Raw genomic sequence first — 21,521 nt, forward strand, 5'->3', positions numbered from 1 at the left:
ACTGAGAGCTGTCTCGTACGAACCGCAGTCTTCCACCTATCGACCACTGACCAGCTCTGCTGGAGCAGTTAGGGTTCCTCTGGAAGGAAGCGAGTATTGACCCGATGCTGTTTTCAGAGCTGGATTGATTCAAACCAGCAACCTTTTGATCACAACACACAATATGTCTAATCTCGAGAGAGCTCAGATAAGCATTACAAGAGAATGCAAGCACAACTCCAACTTATAATAGATTTTTAACTGGGTGCAAAAAGGGAGGAAGGCTTTGTGCCCGTGCAAAGGGAAAATAGGTTCTTGAAGGACGTTTCTGTGATTGCTGGTATTCCCCCTGACAGAATGTTCAGATAAGGAGAGCATGGTGCAATAAACAGATGCAATCTGAACCTATACACCCATATATACACACGCACACACAAACATCATTGATGTTTGGTGTTGTTGTGGCCTGTCACAGGATGGCCTGATGTGATGTTGTGTACCTGAATCTTTAAAGCCTCAATACACAACTTGTTTGAATGAATACATTGCTATTTTTAACAAATCTATATGGTAGAGTAAGTTAATACAATATAAACCAGTAAGACGCCTATAGGGTGAGGTCGCGCAGGACGGCATTCATTTGCAAGTGATTCGAGTTGCGGTTGGTTGTTTAAGTTGGACAAAATGTGGACAAAATATTTTCCCAAATGAGCAGCAGCACATGCTCAATTTACAGTATGAGTAGAGGAGGAGGAAGAGAAGTTCATTAACAGAATAGGAGAAGACAAGTACTTCCTCTTCTGAGAAATGGCCCTTTCATTTGGCTTAGAGAGGAGGGCTTGGGGCCTCAAAGAGGTGGCCATGCTCCACCAACATATTCTCACTCTGCTTAAGCCTCATCAAAGATGTGGCCATGTCCCTCGGCTTAGGCGATTTTTACACGAGGACAAATTATAGGTAAGACGATAGTTTTTACTAGTGATTCAGCCATTTTGACACATGGAGACGCTTTTTCATGATACTTTTTTGAATTCGGGTCTGGAAGTGGATTACATCGTTTTTGCAGCTGTGTAACCAAAGACAATGACCAAATACGGGAGCATATGATGATGTTGGTCATAGAACCCCCTCTCCCGAATGCACGGGAGAGGTGTGTGTTTGTCTGTCAGTGTGTCAGACTAACCCAAAATGTATTATTATTTTTTAATTGTAATTAAAACCCAGTCATAGAACCACCTCTCCCTCCCCGAGAGGAATGGTGTGTGTAACGTCAGTCAAATTGACATTTGTTTAATATTTTGATAAGATGGTAGAATTGAGAGAAAGTAGGCAATTTCATACGTAGTTTCTTTTTTGTATTTGTTTGGTGTTGCACGACCACCTGCAGCTAAATGCCTCATTAACAACACGCAACTTATTGTTCAAAAAGGTACATAATTGCCCACGTAATGTTACAGTGCCACATGATTATTTGGTTATCAAAATGCTTAGTTTTTGTAGCTATGCCTATACTTTGTCACGCGTCAAAAATGTTTCCAAAATAACAGATCTATGCCATGGCACAGTGCATTGTGGGCTTGCATCTCTGCTTTTTTGACTAGGCGACGCACACTTTTTATGCGTTGTAACAAGCCATGTAGTAGATTTGCGATATTTGCAGCTCTGTTTTTGACCATTGAGAGATGGATATTAAATGAAAAAGGTTCACTTTTCGAACATGGAGATATTGGACATACAGTATGCTTACTCCTGGGAAGAAGAATGGTGGAACTTTGACAGCCAATGTGAGTACATATTGTGCCTTTCCTGAAACTGGCTAACTTAAAGCCATAACGCAAGCATGAAGGCTACCAAAGTGTATGATTGTGACTTGCAGAGAAATAACAGACTGCCTACGCCAGTGGCGTCAGTTAATTTCTTTATTATGATGAGCGACGGCTCATCATCCTCCTGTACAGTGCGTCATTTCAGCAAAAGCTAAGGTATGGCAACATGACTGTTGTCTTGCACATGTGAAGGCACGCATGCAAGACACCAGTCAGGTTGCCAATACTTAGCAACAGGCATGATGAATTTATTTTAAGAAGTATTATTTTCCCCTGTAATCAAGGTATGGTAGCTACCATACCAATGTGTGCCTCTGTACTCCGCTCGCTGCCTCGCATCCATTGGTGCGTTATGCTTCTGTGTTGCAGATAGAAGACAGAACATTTTTTCCAACTTTATATCGCCCATCCCCGTAGATAATGTCCAGAAATATGCTCCATATAAGTGACGTTCCAACCTTCATCTTCCAGGTGGCTTTTGTTGGCATTTCACCTTGCTAAAAAACTTCAGCCAACTGGCTGCGCCGCGGGACTCATTGAATGTGCGAACAGACAATAATAATATGGATTTGGGAGCATAGCCTAATTACAATGCATGTCTCATTAAAAACAATATATATTTTATAGTTGAAGGGTAAATACACAGTATATGTAGGCTGGGAACATGACACATTTTGCTTGAATTCATGCATTGTCAACTTGTCATGTAAAGACAGAAAAACTAACCAACAACGAGGTGTAAACGCAACGTTTTTTTGGGTAATAAATCCAAAACGAGACCTGCAGCGTTTCCAAGCGTCCTAGTATAAAAAGCCCTTAGAGTAGGCCTCATCAAAGAGGTGGCCATGGCCCTCAGTTTTAGAAGTGGTGTTGGTGGGGTGTTATACCAGGTAGAGGCAACAGACAACAGCAACAACAGTCTTCAAGTCGAGAATTGCATGTGTTAGTTTACCCGTCAGCACCCATGGGCAGTAGGGGCGAGATCATTTAGCGACCTACAACTGGGTTGCAACCTGGTCAGTAGTTTTCACCGACTGGGTCGCTAAATCTACCGACTGGGTCGCTAAATCTACCGACTGGGTCGCTAAATCTACCGACCGGGTCGCTAGATTTACCGACCGGGTCGCTAAATCTACCAACCGGGCAGTTGTAGGTCGCTAAATGATCTCGCCCTCTCTCCCCATGGGTATGGATGCTACGGGTGAAAAATATTCAGTACAATGTTATGTGTGGGTACATGTGCGTAATGACATAAATAGGCCATGGGTGGACCATGGGTCTAAATGGCAATGCTTATTTTTGTTATTTGTGTTCCTAATGTACAGTACATACCTGTACTAGTTTGTGCATAATATAGGCGTGTATAAGTGATTAGCCTGTTACTATTCCAGCTACTCAAATGTACTGTATGTCATAATGCAGTAAAACATGTTAATGCTTAACATATAGTAGGCCTATTCTCAAGGCTGAGTAAGTTGTGTTGTGGTAAAACCCATTCGTACAGATAGGTTTATAGACAGTGGAAAAGTTGATGACAGGTTATCATAACGCAATGCAAATAAAATGTTAATCTTTGACATAATGCTTGACATAATGCTTTAAATCAGGGTGAGGCGATCTACTGTAGTGTACAAGGTCACAACACCACGTTGCATGACGATGCAGGCTTTAAACCAGGCACATGAACTCCAGCATCCCTATTCTGGAGATGTGAGCTTGTAGATTGGCTATTTGTGGCAGCGAGATTTGGTTTTAGTGAACACAGGTTGTTTTTTACCAGACAGTTTAAGTTAGTTCAGAGGTTTGGGGTACATGTAGACAGCAGTAGTTTGGATCAAAATAGCCTAAAAAGTGTTAATTTTCAGATGATATAAAGGTAGACTGTATAGTAGCTGTAGTTTAACTATATTATATTGATAAAAGTGTTATCAATATAATATATTATAATTGGGTGTACTGAATTTTATTTGAAGGCTTGATATATGGAATTATCTATAGTGCTGCTGCCGGATAGTACAGTGCAGGTTTCCAAAACAGGATCCATGCAGGACATTATGTTAGTGCACTACTGCCAATGTTCACACAGTTCTTGACTATAAGCCTCACCCATATGCGAACACTTAAACGGGAACAGTGAAAAACAGTTGTCAGCTCCTGGGCATTCGCTGAACATTTGTCTTCCTGTTACGTGACCAATGCAATGACTCCATAAAAATACTGAGAATGTATGATGATGATGATGATGTGCAATAGGGCTGGGCGATAGCCTCGGACTTTATATAAAATATCCCTTTCATCACATGCTGTTGAACCTCATTCAAGGACTATACTCACACAGGTTTTTTCAAACTAATTACTGGGTAATAATAGGTTTAATAGGTATGTGATAGCCTGACATTTATAGAGATAAACCTTTGACCTGCACACACGCGCTCTCTCTAACTCTCCCCCCCCCCCCCCCTCTCTCTCCCTCTCTCTCTCCCTCGCATGCCCTTGTGTGTGTGTGTGTGTGTGTGTGGAGCTCAGGTAAAAACATGCATGCACGCACGTACGCACGCACGCACGCACGCACGCACGCACGCACGCACGCACGCACGCACGCACACACACACACACACACACACACACACACACACACACACACACACACACACACACACGGCAGGCATTCAGAACACTATAGATTCCACAGGTCTATCAGCACACGGCATAGCAATGACGACATAAAAAACAGAGAAAGTTCTGTCAGTCATTAACTCTGTCACAGCCTGTCAGTTCGTCTGTCAATCCATCAGATGTTGAGGTTTAGAGACAACTAAGACTCATCATCATAGGAAGGCAACCCATTAGCTACATGAAGAGAGAGAGAGAGAGAGAGAGAGAGAGAGAGAGAGAGAGAGAGAGAGAGAGATAGAGAGAGAGAGAGAGAGAGAGAGAGAGAGAGAGAGAGAGAGAGAGAGAGAGGCCTTTGTGAGGACCATCCTTTAGGGAGCGTCTCTCTTCCTTTGGGTATAGCGTCTCTTTTTGGATCTGAGTCGCATTTGAAAGCAGCGTGAGGCTTTACCTTCCTCCAAACACCACCAGAGTGAGCTTTGATTCTCCTCCTAGCACAGAGGCCTTTTCCTGCGGCAGCTCCTGACTCTGTGAAGCTGGAGACACACAGAGGAGGCATCATGTCAGGACAGGAGAAGACAGACAGTGTGTTTCTGGGTCCCATGGGGACGGGACAGGCGGAGCGGGAGCTGCTGTGTGTGTTTGGGACGGGGGACCTGGGTCGCTCTCTGGGTCAGCGCCTGCTCCAGGCCGGATACAGGGTGGTCTATGGGAGCCGTAGACCCCACAGCTGTGGACCCCTGCCTCAAGGAGCTCAGGTAAACATACACGCACGCACGCACGCACGCACGCACACGCACACGCACACGCACACGCACACACACACACACACACAAGCAAACGTGCTGGAATACAGTTCAAATATACAGCAGCCTCGCAGCTGGGTGCCTTCTTGAACATGGAGTTCAGGAGGTACCGTATACACACATGTGTACTGAATACTGAATACTTACTTTGTAGCACCTATTATAGGTTACTGTATAGTCTTTTCTTACCACTCTAGTTCCTCAACTACATACTACCCTGGGATCAATACCATTGTCAGGTTTCTGAGCTGAACCTCCGGCGCCGTGCACCTCCAAAAAGATTCCCCTAAAAATGTGTTTAGTTTGGTATAATCGTTTAGTTTTTTTTAACTCGTAGCGACCAGCGATATGATTTGCAGTATGTGGGAAACAACAAGACGCCAACCGGAACAGGATTTTTATTTTTTCTAAACCGGATCACACAGCTCAGTTTTAGAAAGCAGAAGTGAAAGTGAAAGTGGAAAGCCTGGTGACGCGAGGTTAACTACATACCCCAACGTTGTTTGACACATTGTGCATGTCTCCAACTTTGATCTTGCGCTTTACAAGATGCTCTGAGAGTGTCTGCTAAATGCCTAAAGTGTAAACTGTAATGGGGTTAGACAGTGCTTCTGCTGAAATGTGTGTATGAAATGGATGATGCATATGTGCTGCTTTATAGATGATGATGCACAAGTGTGTCTCCCACGGGACTTGGAAGCTCGGGCCCCTCAATAAGTTTACTGTACATGCTGTGTTTAGATTTAGATGAGTTCTGCAGTGCACAGTATGTAGGCTACTGTAAATACTGTCTTCTTCATCTGTCAAGGTCTAGTACTGTATTTGTATTATTGATATCTGTCTCCACACGTGTCTCTTTGGATGTCTTTATCTGTCAGTTACTCCGTATTCCCCTCTCTTTCTCTCACTCACTCTCTCTCTCTCTCTCTCCTCTCCCTCTTGTGGTGTGTTGTGTAATGCTGTGTTATTTTCACATCTACTGCAGAGCATAGCCAGAGTACAGTAAGCATGTAATATGCAAAATTGTGTGTGTGTGTGTGTGTGTGTGTGTGTGTGTGTGTGTGTGTGTGTGTGTGTGTGTGTGTGTGTGTGTGTGTGTGTGTGTGTGTGTGTGTGTGTGTGTGTGTGTGTGTGTGTGTGCGTGCGTGCACATGCGTGTGTGCGTGTAGGTACTGAGTCATGCAGCAGCAGTCCAGTATGCCAGCATGGTCTTCATTTGTGTCCACAGAGAACACTATGACTTCCTGCAGAGTCTGGCTCCTCAGCTCAAAGGGAAGGTAAGGAAATATATGCTGCACCTTCTGTCAACTCTCTGCTGCTTCTCACTCCTCTCTGCTGGTGTTTCCTGATTAGCAGCTGTTAATAGAACTCAGCAACTCTCTAGTGTGATCTATAGCATTGTTTTTCTTTCTTTTTTTCCCTCTTTTTTCAATGACCTCCATAACTTTCTCCATAATTAGAGAGTCTCAGGCTGTATTTTGATTGTTGTCTTAAGTACCAGCTCTTATGCCTTAAGTTAAAGGCCTGTCCATACTGTCTCCGACCACCAACCTTTCGTCGGAGAGTTCAGTAATTTTGTAGTTGAACCTGACCTTTCCGGCGAATAGTTTTGTGGTTGGAGACAGTATGGACAGGCCTTTAAGTCAAGGCTTAAGAGCTGAGGCAATCAAAATAGAACCCTCAGAGTTAAGGCACGGCCACACATTATTGTTACGATTGGAATGACGCTGCCTATAGCGGTATTTCCTGCTGTTCCTTTGAACTTTGACCATTGAGTGGCTGATGGGAGTGTCAACCGCTGTCCCATTGGTTAGTGCGTATGACTACCGGGTGACAGTTGAGCAGTGCTGAACCCTCAACCCTGAACCTGTATTCAACCCCTGTGCACGCGACCCGCAACGGCTCAATGATGCTTCGGTCATTGCCATAACACAATTTCCGTTTTTGTCCCCATGGGAGTGGATGGGGGTTACGGCGCTGGAACGCTGCATATCTGGCAGCGCCAGAGACGGTCCAGTTTTATCCAAACGCATCACATCCGGCTGGCTGGTGATTGGCTAATATGAGTGACCTGGCATGCAGCCCTTTGTGCCAGTGGACATCAATGTCCACAACCAAGCTTGACCCCCGCCCCATATGAGCACTGTAACCACATTAAACACTCCACTTTGCTGAGTTGTTATTAGTTTGAAATCGTTTTATACAACAAACTTTCAGGTATCACTCATACTGTACAGATCCTCATATGAAGCTCTACAGATGTTCATATTGTCTCTCCTCATGTTGTGTTATTGCCAGGTGATAATAGATGTCAGTAATAACCTGAAGAAAGGACTTTACCCCGAGGCCAATGCTGAGTACCTGCAGAGGTGAGGACAGAAAGAAATGAAAGTTCTCTCTTTTCAGCCTCCCCCACACACCAGTGTTGTTTTTGACAGCAAATTTTGATTTAGTTTTAGTCATAGTCTTTTGAATAAAATGTCATTTAGTTTTAGTCATAATTTAGTCATCTTAAAAGTTTTAGTTTTAGTCTAATTTTAGTCGACTAAACATCATAAGACTTTAGGCGACTAAATCTACAGTTGATTTAGTCTACTAAAATGTATTTTGGCAGGCCTTGATGGCATCGTATTGACTGATTTTACACTTGATTTTGTGCTGAAAATAGCCGATCTACAAGCTCACAAGTCACAACGCGTCGCAGCGCGACGCGTTGTGAGCTTGTAGATCTGCTATTTTCAGCACGCATCACCTGAGAGCAACCAAACATAAAATGACTCTTTTCCACTAGTCCCTCCCTAACGTTGTAGTCTAGTTTTTATTTTGTTGACGAAATTGTCAATATATTTAGTCTTAGTTTTAGTCATCACAGCTTAGTTTTTATTTCGTTTTTATTTCGTTTTCGTCAGTGAAAAAACGCAGTCGACAAACATTTTTCGTCATAGTTTTAGTCGACGAAATCAACACTGCCACACACAGTATTCAAGTCCTTTTAGGCTATAAGGATGGCTGTGACAGTCAGTCGGTCTGTCCATCCATCCATCACAATATTTTGAAAACTACTTGCTGGATTTGCTGTACAAAGAAGGTCTTGAGAGTGAGCCCCCCAAATGGATGGATGAGCAAGTTAACAGTTTCCAGATGAGAAGTGGCATGTTTTGACACTCCTGTGTGTGTGTGTGTGTGTGTTTGGTGTTTTGCACTGGTGGTGGAGGAGAGGTGTAGAAGTAGGTGTGCGTATTGTTTATACTGTAAATCAGCAGCACACAGCTGATTACCCGAGCGTGCCAGCCTGGTTTTATAGACAACATTTCTCATGGATACTGTAGATCACAAAGACATTACACTCAAAAAATAAGTGCCGCACGAACCAGACTCAAAGACTGACTCAAAGCAGACACAGAACAGACCTCTGCCTATATATAGGTTTTACGGACGTCCGTCCTCATAGTTTATGCTGTGAATATGAATCAGGATTACACTGAGAAATGCTTCTCATCAGAACAGTGCTACACATTTTCTCTCCCAACTGGTCACATACGGACATGAGGTCCAACACCTTGGTGTCACTATTTAATGCACTGGAAATTCATTTTAGCATAATTTTAAAACACAAGCAGCTCAGTGGTCTTGTGGTTAGGATGTCTGCCCTGAGACTGGGAGGTCAGGGGTTTGATTCCCCAGTCGGGTCAATATCAATACTGTAAAAATGGGACCCAATGCTAGATGTTTTTCCTTGGTCTCTAGAGAGTGTATGCACAATTTCACACCGATCTGTCCAACTTTACCGAAGATTAACTGTTCACAGACGGACAGACAGAGAGAGGCCTGTCGGAGACAACAAACAACTTAGAAACATTGAAAAGAATGCACACAGTCAGAAGTGGGTTTGAACACCGTGAGACATGCACAAACAAGGCTAGAGCTGATCAAGTGCTTGGTGCTTCTGCTTCTGCTGATTCAGCGACGTATTACAGTATTTGCATAGGGTGGGAATGGGAATCAGTTATGATCCATTGTCTCCAACATGGTACATGACGGTGGCATCCTCAGTGTCTACATCAGATGGGAAAGCTAGCTGATAAACAACCGCTGAAATATGTATGGAACTGAGAGTGTGAATGCCTTGACCAGTGCCAGACGTATTAACTGCATTTGTTTGTCCCAGGATAATTTAACATCATCTCCTCTTGGCAGTCTGAGGTGCCATAGATTTGTTGCTGGCTACTTTAAACCTCCCACACAAGGACATCAGTTTGCTCTTGAGAAATTGCATTTCTGGGGATTTCTATCCATGCCACAGTGGAAATTACCACTATACCATTGTGCTGAGCACAGTGCACTGCTCTTCAAAGTAATGAAAAGCCATAATTTCATTGTTCATGATTCAGCCTACCTGCAACACATAATATATACAGCCTAAGGGTACAGTCGCACATGCAAATGAGGGGGAGTGGCTGTCGAGGCAAAATCCACGTCAATGTTGAACCTCCACATTAGCAGGAGATGCAAATTTGCTTCACCACTGGAAGCTCTGGGCCTTCACTCGCATGGAATGGGCGTGAATGGGACGCAGTCGCAGATATTGAATTTGTGCGTGTGTGACCATAGCCAGTCCAATACACTTCTCCACTTGAAAATATCCACCCGCTACAGCGTTGACTGCACTTCACGCCATGCAGTTCACAGGTTTCCCCAAAATACAGCCATAGTCTTGATATTGTGACAATACTAATAATCCATGTGATACAGAGAACATTTTTGAAGTCTCTGTATGTCCAAAGACAAATTCAAGTCTCCAAATTAGAGGAAATATGCAACAACTTTCAGCCTTTTTTTTTTATTGTAGCCTTCTTTAACTGCAGGGATTCACGCTCTGATGTTGTTAACAAGCTGTTGTTGTCGTCACCGTCATCTGACTGACAGGCAGGACTATCACAGCGAATGTTATATCATTTTAGCCATAATTCCATTTAGTTCCAGACGTATGTTAGTTGTATGAGATTTTTTTTACTTTTAGTCTAGTTTTATTTGACTAAATCTAGAGTTGATTTAGTCGACTAAAATGTATTTGTCTTAATGCCTGATTTATAATTCCCTGTGTGACGAAAATATCCGTTCTACTTCTACAGGATCTCTTCTCCTCTAGTCCATTCATAACAATTCAGCATTTTCTATCTAGACAACAAAATGAACACTGATTTGCTGTTTTGCTGTTTGTTAGGCTGGTCCCTGCAGCTGATGTAGTGAAGGGTCTGAACACACTCTCCGCCTGGGCCTTGCTCAACGGACCCCTGGCTGGAAAACAGGTGAGACCGGAGCATAGCGTAACAAACCATAACAACACTAAGGGAGTTATAAATGGTGTATAATGATTGGTCTATTAATAAGGGTACCATAATGGAGTCAACCAGCAGATGAAACTAAATGTGAAGATTATTAATGAGAAAGAAAACCATCTAAAATGTGCAACTGAGGGCTGACATTCTGTATCTGATCTAATGCAATTTGCAGTTTGGAAATGACATAGTAAAAATACGCACGCACGCACGCACATACTGTATGCACGCACGGATACAGAATGTATTGGCCAAATCAAATGTATAATCACATTTAAATTCTGAAATAATTATAAATGGCAGAGTGTGCAATTTCATTATCAGCTAAAACAAAACATCGGTAACAGTTTGCTGCTATTGAAAAAGTAGGCTACTAACCACTAAAAATTAGACAGACCACTAGATAACCCATCTGCAATGAATGAAGAGCTCATAGTGTCGCCTCAGCAGATGCATAGAGAGAGAGAGAGAGAGAGAGAGAGAGAGAGAGAGAGAGAGAGAGAGAGAGAGAGAGAGAGAGAGAGAGACTGTAATCTCGTCATCACATCATCTGATATTGGCAGCATTTATCATACTGTAAGAGGTGGGGAAATTAACTGGCACTTGGTCCTCATAACTGATGATGTGTTGAGCCAGTCAGTCGAGTAGGAAAATTAAGGGACACGAGACACAGCAGCATTCCACACACAGAACTAATCTTGTTGTAGTACAAATGAGGAGGAGATTATAACAATTCTATGGGGGTCACCCATGCATTGAGGCAGTGTGAGCTGAGAACCCTTCTGAATGTTTGGGGTTGGGGTTATCCTCTGGCAAGGAGCCGGTGGTTTTAACCACTAAAAACCCTCTAGCCTATAGAATTAGTAAACTGGACATGAGTTGGCTCTGTAATTGGGCCACTTTTTTCCCAACCTAAAATTCACAAAAATAGCTTGATCTGTGTCGCTTTTAGAGCTTCTTGGCAGACTTATTTTTTTGGCTAATGTTCCGCCCAGAATATGGATGCTGGGGTTCAAGGTTCAAGTGGTTAAAAACCACTCAACATAACAGCTACAGTACATGAAAGAAGAAGCGCAGCAGCAGAATGAAGTGTGACAGTTTGCTGGAATTACAGCAAACTGACTGACTGCAGGCTTGTGAATCTCTAGCTGCCTTGCAGCTGTGAGACATGGAGCCTACTGTATGAAAGCCTAGGGATTGTATTCGTTGTCCAGGGTTCCCCAAGGGTCTGTACTTGGTCCCCTCCTCGGCTCCTCCCCTCCTTCTACAGCAGTGGTTCTCAACCTTTTCAGGCCGCGACGCCCCAAATAATCATATTTGAACTGGGGACCCCCCCCCCCCACCCTGACGAGCACTAAGAGTTGAGGCGTTACATTTTGTACAATCTGGGAACCACAACATCAAAGCAAGGGCGACGCCCACTCGGCCTGTCTCTCTTCCTTCAGAAGCGTAGCGACTCTGAGGCTGTCTTGAGAGATTACATTTTGTATGACACGGTTCTATTGTGAAAATGGCCGATCTACATGCTCACAACGCCTCGCAACGAGCATGTAGATAATTGTATATTTCTGTAGATATTTTCACAATTTCTGCCTAAGGTCTCTATGCACACATACGCCATTTTGTTCTACTTCCGGGTTTCTTTCAACTTCCTTCACAGGTGTTACTAATGATACTAATGAAGGATCTGTTCCATTCTGGTCAAACAGAGCCAGGGTGCTGCTGTTGTGCATGTTGGCTCACTGGAAACACTCTGCTACACCAGTGGGTCTCAAAGTGTCCTTGAGCGGGTTCCAAATATGGGTGTGTAACTCTGCGGGTCCATTTGCTTCCATTTGTACACTCTCAGAGTTATGGGGGTCCTGAAAAAATAAATAAATAAATAAAACACTGTACAATAAATGGAACAAACCCTTACTTAGTATCATCGGTAACACCTGTGAAGGAAGTCGAAAGAAACCCGGAAGTAGAACAAAATGGCGTATATGCATTCAGCCCATTTGGCCAATGTTTAATTTGCCATTTTAGAGTTATCAAAAAGTCCTTAAACTGTCACTTAAGAAATGTGCATATACCCTCTATACACTGAAACATTATGTTGGTTTATTTACTGTTGAGTGAGAAAACAATCTTGCACATTAAGTTAATCATCTGGGGACCCCCTAACATAATTTGGGGACCCACAGGTTGAGAACTACTGCTCTACGCCAATTGTCTTTGCCGAAGATAATCGATCTACCAACTCCCAATGCGTTGCAACATTGCAACATGATCTAGAGTTGGTTCTACTATGTATTTTTCTTTTCTTTTTCTTGGCCTATTATGACATGCTCAGATGCTCAGAATTGGGACGCTGGGGTTCATGTGGTTATGGCAATATATTTGGCCAAAGCAGGCAAGAGCAAAGTGCAGTCATCTGGCCTGGAGTGTTTCAACAATGTGTCTGGGCCAGTGGGCCATTTTATAATGTGGAGCACTGCTGCTGGGATGTTGTCCATTGCAATGGTTCTCAATCTGTGGGCCGGGACACACTGGTGAGCCACGAGTGGGTCCCCAAATAATTTCCAAAAAAAACACAAACACGTCAAACGAAAAAAAGAATAATCATTATACCAATAAGAACTTCAAGTAGGCCTATATGTTAGTTCCATCGATCCAAGCCCGAACACAATTAATTGATTTCATCATTAAAATAAACACTCTGAAACTCTGAAAATGCACGCGGCCCAAACACATCTGACAGCTGGAGCTAGGTATCGTAGGTAGGTCAGATGGGTGCAGTGAATGCTTAAAGATTTACAAGCAGGTTCAAATCCAGAAAAGTTTGAGAACCACTGGTATACATGTCCGACTTTACATTTCATCCCACTTTGACTTTTGGGCAAAATAGATACCAAGGGATGTTCCTAACCAGGCGCCAAGATGATGTTAGGGTGTATGCTTACAAATCTGCCAGAGGTAAATCTTCAGTTTTTGATTAATTACTGACAGGCATATCCAAGACAACATGCTACTAGGCTGCAGGAAATGGACTGGGTGCTATTTTTCCTTCAACCGCCTCACCTAGCTTGAACTGGGAGGATGGGACGACTGTCCTCCAGGTGTGTGTGTGTATGTGCATGCGTGTGTGCGTGTGTTTTTATGAAACACTGGTCCCATGATCAAAAGTATAAGTGGGCCATGCCTTGAAGACACGGCCGACACCATGACTGTTGGTTCCTTTCCCCATCAGAAGTCAAGGTGAGGTGAGCTGCTGTACAGTAAGATTGATAGGAGGTTACTTTGGTGTGTTGCAGGTGACTGATTTCACTGTGTCCCTAACAATGGCCTGTGAAATGAGGACAGCGCTTGTACGAACATATCAGTACACACACACGCACACGCACACACGCACACGCACACAATCACAATGCTTTGTGATGTGAAGATGAGAGAAATGCTTTCATGGCGGTTTCCATTTCACTGCTGAGAGAGAGAAGCACCAACACACAGGAACCTCCAGAGACCAAACCTGAATCTGCCTGAAATCCTCTTCAGACACACACACGCACGCACACACACACACACACACACACACACACACCCAAGCACACACGCAAACTCTCTCTCTCTGTAATGCGTATAAACACATAGCTATACACCTGGACACACACACACACACACACACACACACACACACACACACACACACACACACACACACACACACACACACACACACACACACACACACACACACACACACACACACACAGTACAGACCACTGGGAGATATTTACATTTAGTATAAGAACAGGCTCACTTGAATATGCACGTTTTGCAAGTGTACACACATTAAGCATGAGTACATGCCGTCGTCGCAAGCATGTGTGTGTGTGTGTGTGTGCGATTGTTTGCGCGTGTGTGTGTGTGTGTGTGTGTGTGTGTGTGTGTGTGTGTGTGTGTGTGTGTGTGTGTGTGTGTGTGTGTGTGTGTGTGTGTGTGTGTGTGTGCGTGCGCGTGTGCGGTTGCATGTGCATGTGTGCTGCAGTTCCCCGCCTGGCAGTGTGATTAGACCCACACAGAGGTCTTGCGGTTGTGGTGTCACATTTACATTCAGATGCAGGTTTAGTCTGTGGGCCATCCTCCTCTGTCACCGCTGCTGTAATGTATGGAGACATGGCTGGCTGCCCGCTCCACTTATAGACACACCTGGGGGCCAGAAACCGCTCATTCCTGCCAACTGTACCATCTGCCTGTCAAACCACTTCCCTCGCTCGCTTTTCTCATTCCGTCACTGTCGGGGCCGAAACCTTGTATCTCCGAGTTTCAAATGTGTTCATTTTTTTTCGTAAAGTAAAGCCCTGCTTCATCATACGAGGCTGTCGCACAAAACTAGTGAAAATAGCAGATCAACAAGCACACAACGCGTCGCTGTGCGAGGCGTTGTGTGCTTATAGATCGGCTATTTTCACTATTTTAAAACATTTTTTAAAATGATACCTGTTTCCGCAAGACTTTACTGTAGCATTATCTGCGGGACACTTCCGGTTAACAGCAGACATACAAGCTCACATCATGTCGCAGAAGCAACCGTTGTGAGCTTGTAAATCACACTCGGCTGGGGCGCCGGAAGCTGCCGTACACCCTCTGCGCAATGCACGATGGGACGTTGGAAACTTGTGGATAGAAAACGAACGGTTTTGGACATACAAGCTTTCCACCCGACAACGACGATTTGTTTCTTTCTCTCTCTGTCGTTCACGGTCTCTCTCGCAGTCTCTCTTGTATATACTATACTTCTCTCTTTCTAACTGTTTGTCCTCTCTCTCTCTCTCTCTCTCTCTCTCTCTCTCTCTCTCTCTCTCTCTCTCTCTCTCTCTCTCTCTCTCCTTGGCCCGTGACTGTATCTCTTCACACACGCACACGATGACTGATTCTTTATTCCAAACAACTTAATCTTCTTATCATAATGGCGGTGGGAGTGGAGTAATAAGCCCTGCGTGCGGCAGTCAGAGATGAGAGAACAGGATTACATGACGTGCAGCGGGCAGCGGCGTCCGCGTGGCGTGCACAGGTCTTTAGATAGACGGTATACGCCTCCACGAGCCACGCTGTCAAACACCTCAAAAGACCCAAAAACACAAGACGAGACATTTTGTAGAATAGAGACGTTGTTTCCAGGCTGTAAACAATAACACCATTGTCCTGAACGTTCCAGCCATGATGAAATTCCCGCTAAAGTCGATACTGAAACTTGAGATATAAACTGCTGACAGCATGTTTGACAGCAACTTTTTCACACCTCCTTGCAACAATAGCCCATAGAACAGGCATGTGCCGCACGGTGGATTTAAGCCTGATTTATAATTAGTTGCGTGCCGGTGTCAAGCTGTGAATCATTGTGAGCCTGTAGATCTGCTGTGACACATTGTGAGCCTGTAGATCTGCTATCTCGGCAGTACAGTACAACCAAGTAGCCTATAAATCAGGCCAAGGAAGGCTGAGGCCCAAACACGCCAAGCGTTCTCAATAAATAAGAATGTGTTGCATCTTGCATCATTTATTTTTGGAGTGCCGTTTTTTTACACTTTGGTGGTATTTGAACCTAGTATTTATCGCTGAGCAGTGAGCACCCACTGCTAAAACAAAAAGGTATCCAGAGGAAGCACACCTGCCAGTATAAATCAGGCCTTAGTTTCATGTGTATAGACAAGACAGTTCTACTACAGGCCAAATCAAATCAAAACATTCTTATTGGAGACGTTTTTTTTTCTCTTATGCCATCCTGGGATTCGCCCTGTCTGAAGCCATGGGTCGATTCTGTTTGATGGATGCTTTCCTTTTCCTTCGCTACTGTAGGTAAAGCTGTCATCATATACTGTAGAACACTTTAATTACAGATGTGACTACATATTTAGTTTAGTTTAAAGGTAGGGTAACTGATATTTTGGTTAAAACATTAAAGCACTTCTGATAGTATTCATATAGAGTGTTTGTTCAGTAATAGGAGTCAAAGTCTGAGTAATAATGCATTTTTAGGTGGGCTGCAAAATTTCAGCCTATGGAGTATCCATTTATTAGCTTCATAAGTGTGGTTGCCCTAACAGGGCAACACACTATAGCACTTTATTATTCAACTTTATTATTCAAGAGTGACCAAAAGTTTGATGCGCTACTCCTCCCACAGTTTTTGCGCCACACACTCGCGCCATAATTATGTAAAATCTACCGGCTTCATCGGGAATCATGCAGAATTATTTTCTGTGGAGAAAAGTTGTATACTTTAATTGATATTAATTTATTAGTGAATTCATTTTCTCCGTTGACTTATATATCCATATCTGGAGTCATCATGTCAGATGTAGATGTATTGGCCAGCTCCATATATGGAGATCTAAGTGATGATCCAGTCGTCTCCATGTACAGTATGGCTATCAAGGGTTTGATGAGGTCAGTGTTGTGATCTTCATATATGGAGATCCAAGTGATGATAGTCAGCTCCATATACAGTATGGAGAGATAGACACACACAATACAAAAACTAACCGTTCCCAAATATGGAGATGTCTGACATAATAGACCATACGAGACTGACACAGTATGTCCATATATGGGCATTTCAAGATATGAGCTTAATATTGATAATAAAAAAGAGATAATAATAAACTGTATTTGTATAGCACCTTTTATGATATGAAATGCAGCATCATGGATCTCCATAGATGACATCAGGGATCTCCATATATGGGAATAAAAGGGACAAGGATGGACAGATACAGAGATTTTTATTTGCAATCGCATCTTTCTAGTTTTTCCAGTGTTCCAGTTAGATTGGTTTGTGTCATTCCATTTGTTTAATCTGTATCCTGTCTGAGTTCTCTATCCTGATTTACTGAACAAACACTCTGTAGCCTATACTGTCACAATATAGGGTTATTTAACACTTGTTTTAACCAAATGAAATCACTTACCCTACCTTTAAGTGAGATAACATGTTCTATTGCATGATTACCACTAACGTAACACAGTTTCAATGTGGGGCACCAAGCCAATTCACAAACTAACATCACTGACCCATTTCATGTGTGGACCCTCAGTATGTCTAGCACAATACAACCCTGGTTCTCTCCCTGCACGGCAGGTGTACCATGTGTGGGGACAGTAGATAGATAAGTCCACACAGTAAAATCAGGAGAGTTAAAAACAGGTCCATTTGTAGGTCTACACTCTCAGGAGTTAAATTAAAACTCTGATTCTCGCTGTGCACTGTATGTTTCTTTTGGATTGCCTTTGTTGGAACAGTGGGCAGTAGTAGATAGGGCATGTCCATATCATGCACTATAATGATATCGGTCACCACTATTGTCATAGCTGTGGTGTGGACTCTGCCATCCTCTTGATTTTGCAATGATTTTTAAAACAATATCTTATATCTTATACTGTGACGTTGTATTGAGTATTTTTCTTGTGTTTGATATGGTGGTGAGATACTTGTAGCACTGACATGACTGTTATCGACACTTTGTTTGGCACTGTATTGACAAGTTATGCTTTAAGTATTGCTATTTGCTTTTTAAGTATTGCTGTTATTACACTTATGAGCGTTGACTGTTTTGACACTTTAAGTAAATATTCTTCTTTCCCTTTTTTTGGTGTACCTTGCTCTTTTACTGTGTACAGTACACTGTACCATTTTCTTTTTTTTTTAATACTTTTCTGTAACTTGGTAAATAACCTTAAACTGCTGCCTCCGGGTGACTGATTTCCCCCCTTGGGATAATAAAGGTCTACTGCAGTGCAGGTGCACCTGTGTGGGGACACTATCCATGGACAGTAGCAGATTCGTTTACTCCAGTAAACGCTCCCACTTGTCTCTTTTCGTACTGCAGGTGTACATTTGTGGGGACAGTGCCGAGGCCAAGCAGACGGTAGCAGACCTTTCCGCCAGGCTGGGTCTCAGCGTCGTAGACAGAGGTTCCCTGTCAGCGTCCAGGGAACTGGAGGATTTCCCCCTGCGGCTTTTCCCCCAGTGGAGACTGCCTCTGTGCCTGGCCACCGGCCTCACCGCCTTCTTCTTCTTCTACCTGCTCATCAGGGACGTCATCTACGCCGCCGTGGAGCAGGACAAGGATATCTCCTATAGGATCATGGTCTCCCTGGCTAACAAGGTGGGGCATCAGAGAACACCTCAAAGCAACATTCGCCCATTGCCATAAAATGGATCGTGAAACATATCGTCGTGGTCAGGTGGAAACCTTGTATGTCCAAAACCTTCCCTTTTTTATTATTGTTTTAAAAACTATTGAAAATAGTGAAAATAGCCGATCTTCAAGCACACAACGCCTCGTACCGCGTGGCGTTGTGCGCTTGTAGATCGGCTATTTTCACTACTTTTGTGCAACGCTCTTCTGAGATGAAGGAGGGCTTACGCTAGAACATATTATTTTGAAACTTGGAGATACAAGGTTTCTGCCCGACAGTGATGATATACTGTATATTTTCAAACTATACTTAAAATACATTTTCGCTATAGTCCACATTTCCTTCCATATATATTTTACATATCTTTTTTTACAGATTTAAAAACACTGGACGGTTTAATTCTTATGCGTGGGTGTTCCTTGTGTCTAACGATATTGCTGTGGCACTGTGGAAGAGGCTGAGACGCTATACCTATGCCAGTGTGTGACATATTGTCACAGCCCCCAGAAATCCCGGCAGCTCAGTGTTGTGGCTTAAAAGCATTCCTTCCTTAGCCAGTGGAAAGCCTATTGCTATCGCACAGCTCAACTACTGACAAGTGCTTAATGTGTGCAACTTGGAACAGCTGTTCATTGGCTAACTAATATGTAGCCTACAAATAAAATGATCCATAAGATGTTTTTATTCTTTACTAGTGCTAGGTGCTAGTAGTAGTATTGCCGATGCCCGTTGGGAACAAAGCCCACTGGGAACACATGCCCCTCTGGTTATGCAGTACCCGTTGTATCCGTCGATACGCATGGCAAGTTTTAAGTTGGCATGGCCAGACTATATCACTGCGTATATATAAGTCTGGAATCTCTGTTTGGAACAGAGATTACATTTTAAGGGCTGATTTAAAAGAAAATGCCTCTGGTGATAAACCTGGACACATTTGCATACTGGGCCCTGATTGGTGCACCACAGCAGCGAAATCCGATCACAACAGAGCGGCGAGCGGGCCAGATTATTGTTTGTTTTTTCACTGGCAGATTTGTCTGGTTTCGAGGCAGGCACTCACAGAGATGTCACACATTAATAAACTTGCCACAAAAAGTTCGGAAATCTAACTTTGGTCGATTGTATCCCCAAATGACACATGCCTTCTCTATTTGACTGACCACTATTTGACTGACCAAATCAAACGCGAAGCGGATCAGGGCAAATATAGTGGCATGGTCATGATGGACCTCCAGAAGGCATTTGACACCGTGGATCATGCTATTCTGATTGAGAAACTAAAAGCCATCGGTCTTGACAGCGCAGCAGTGAGCTGGATGCAATCTTACCTGGTGGGGAGGGAACAGGTGGTGGAGATTAACGGAACCCTGTCCCCCCCCCTCCCAGTAAGCTGTGGTGTTCCTCAAGGTAGCATACTGGGACCTCTGTTGTTCCTAATATACGTGAACGACATGGCATCTGCTTGCGACTGCAACCTGTTCCTGTTCGCGGATGACTCGGCTCTCCTAGTCTCGGGCAAGGACCACTTGCAGGTTGAAAAGACACTTAACTCTGAACTGAGTAAGATCTGCACATGGCTTAACGACAACAAATTATCAATTCACCTGGGAAAAACCGAGTCCATCCTCTTTGGATCAAATCATAACCTCAAAAAGGTAGATGACTTCACAATCAAAGTGGGTGACAAGGTCATAACACGAAAAAACGAAATCTCTTACTTAGGATGTATCCTTGAAGCTAATCTTTCCAGCGAAAAGATGACTTCAAAAGTAATAAAAAAAATCAACCAACGAACTCGTTTCCTACAGAGGATCGCCCCAATGGTCAACTTCAACACACTGAAGACCATAGCTGGTGCAATAATCCAGTCCCTCTTTGACTACGGAGTCCACGTATGGTATCGTGACGCCCCACAAGCCCTTAAAACTAAACTCCAAACAGCCCAAAATAAACTAATTAGGGTCCTGCTTAACCTTCCCTATCAGACTCACCTCACCGCTACTCACCAGTTAAGAGTGGGGTGGCTCAGAGTAGATGACAGAGTACAGCAACTTGCAATGGGCCTGGTGTACAAGATACACTACACCACTATGATACCCAAGTACCTGTCAAAATACTTTATAAACGTTAAGGATGTCCATAATTACAACACCAGAGGCAGTGCCACAGATCACGTTCAACCCAGAGTCAACTCAAAGAAAGGGTCGAACTCGTTCTTCTGCTATACCACAAAAATGTGGAATGCCTTACCGAAGGCCATAAAGGAGTGTGGATCACTAGCATCCTTTAAAATTGCCCTGAAAAACCACTTACAGGCAGCAGCCGTTCGCAACTGGTAAAAAACCTAGCCCAACCCTACCCTCCCTGCCCCTTCCTTGTATATACTTGTATACTTGTATATTCCTTGTATATACTTTCTGTTTGTTTAGATTTACTGTATATTCCTTGTATATACTTACTGTTTGTTTAGATTTACTGTTTTCTTTTCTTTTTTTCCCCCCCTTTTCTTTACATATCTACTGCATAGTACTGTGTTCTATTTGTCTGTCATTCAATGTTATATGAGATACTTAAATGGTTTCCTGTTGAAATAAGCTTAGTCTTTTCATGGATCTCCTTTTAGTAGACCTTGTACCAGTGAACTGTACCGTCATGAATCTGTACATTTTCCTATGCAAACTTCTAATAAAGCCTTCAATCAATCAATCAATCAATGGTATTGTGTTTTATATCATTTTTATCGTTGATTTATCACCTTTACAACAAAGTACAGC

The 21,521-nt window shown here is 43.3% G+C and overlaps 1 protein-coding gene across 1 annotated transcript in view; it reads left to right on the forward strand.

The window, feature by feature from the left end:
- Positions 1-4,961: 4,961 nt before the first annotated feature.
- LOC308297362 (metalloreductase STEAP4-like) overlaps positions 4,962-21,521 on the forward strand; it is a gene marked incomplete at its 3' end in the record, with an annotated part of 22,393 nt that continues 5,833 nt past the window's right edge. The window contains exons 1-5 of the mRNA XM_080740774.1: positions 4,962-5,176; positions 6,394-6,501; positions 7,523-7,593; positions 10,449-10,533; positions 18,435-18,713. Of these exons, the coding sequence (XP_080596900.1) occupies positions 4,979-5,176; positions 6,394-6,501; positions 7,523-7,593; positions 10,449-10,533; positions 18,435-18,713 (741 nt within the window). The 5' untranslated portion in view covers positions 4,962-4,978. The remainder of the gene's footprint in view (positions 5,177-6,393; positions 6,502-7,522; positions 7,594-10,448; positions 10,534-18,434; positions 18,714-21,521) is intronic.

Source organism: Nannobrachium achirus (assembly GCF_963921795.1).
Source record: "Nannobrachium achirus genome assembly, chromosome: 2".
Lineage (NCBI taxonomy): Eukaryota > Metazoa > Chordata > Actinopteri > Myctophiformes > Myctophidae > Nannobrachium > Nannobrachium achirus.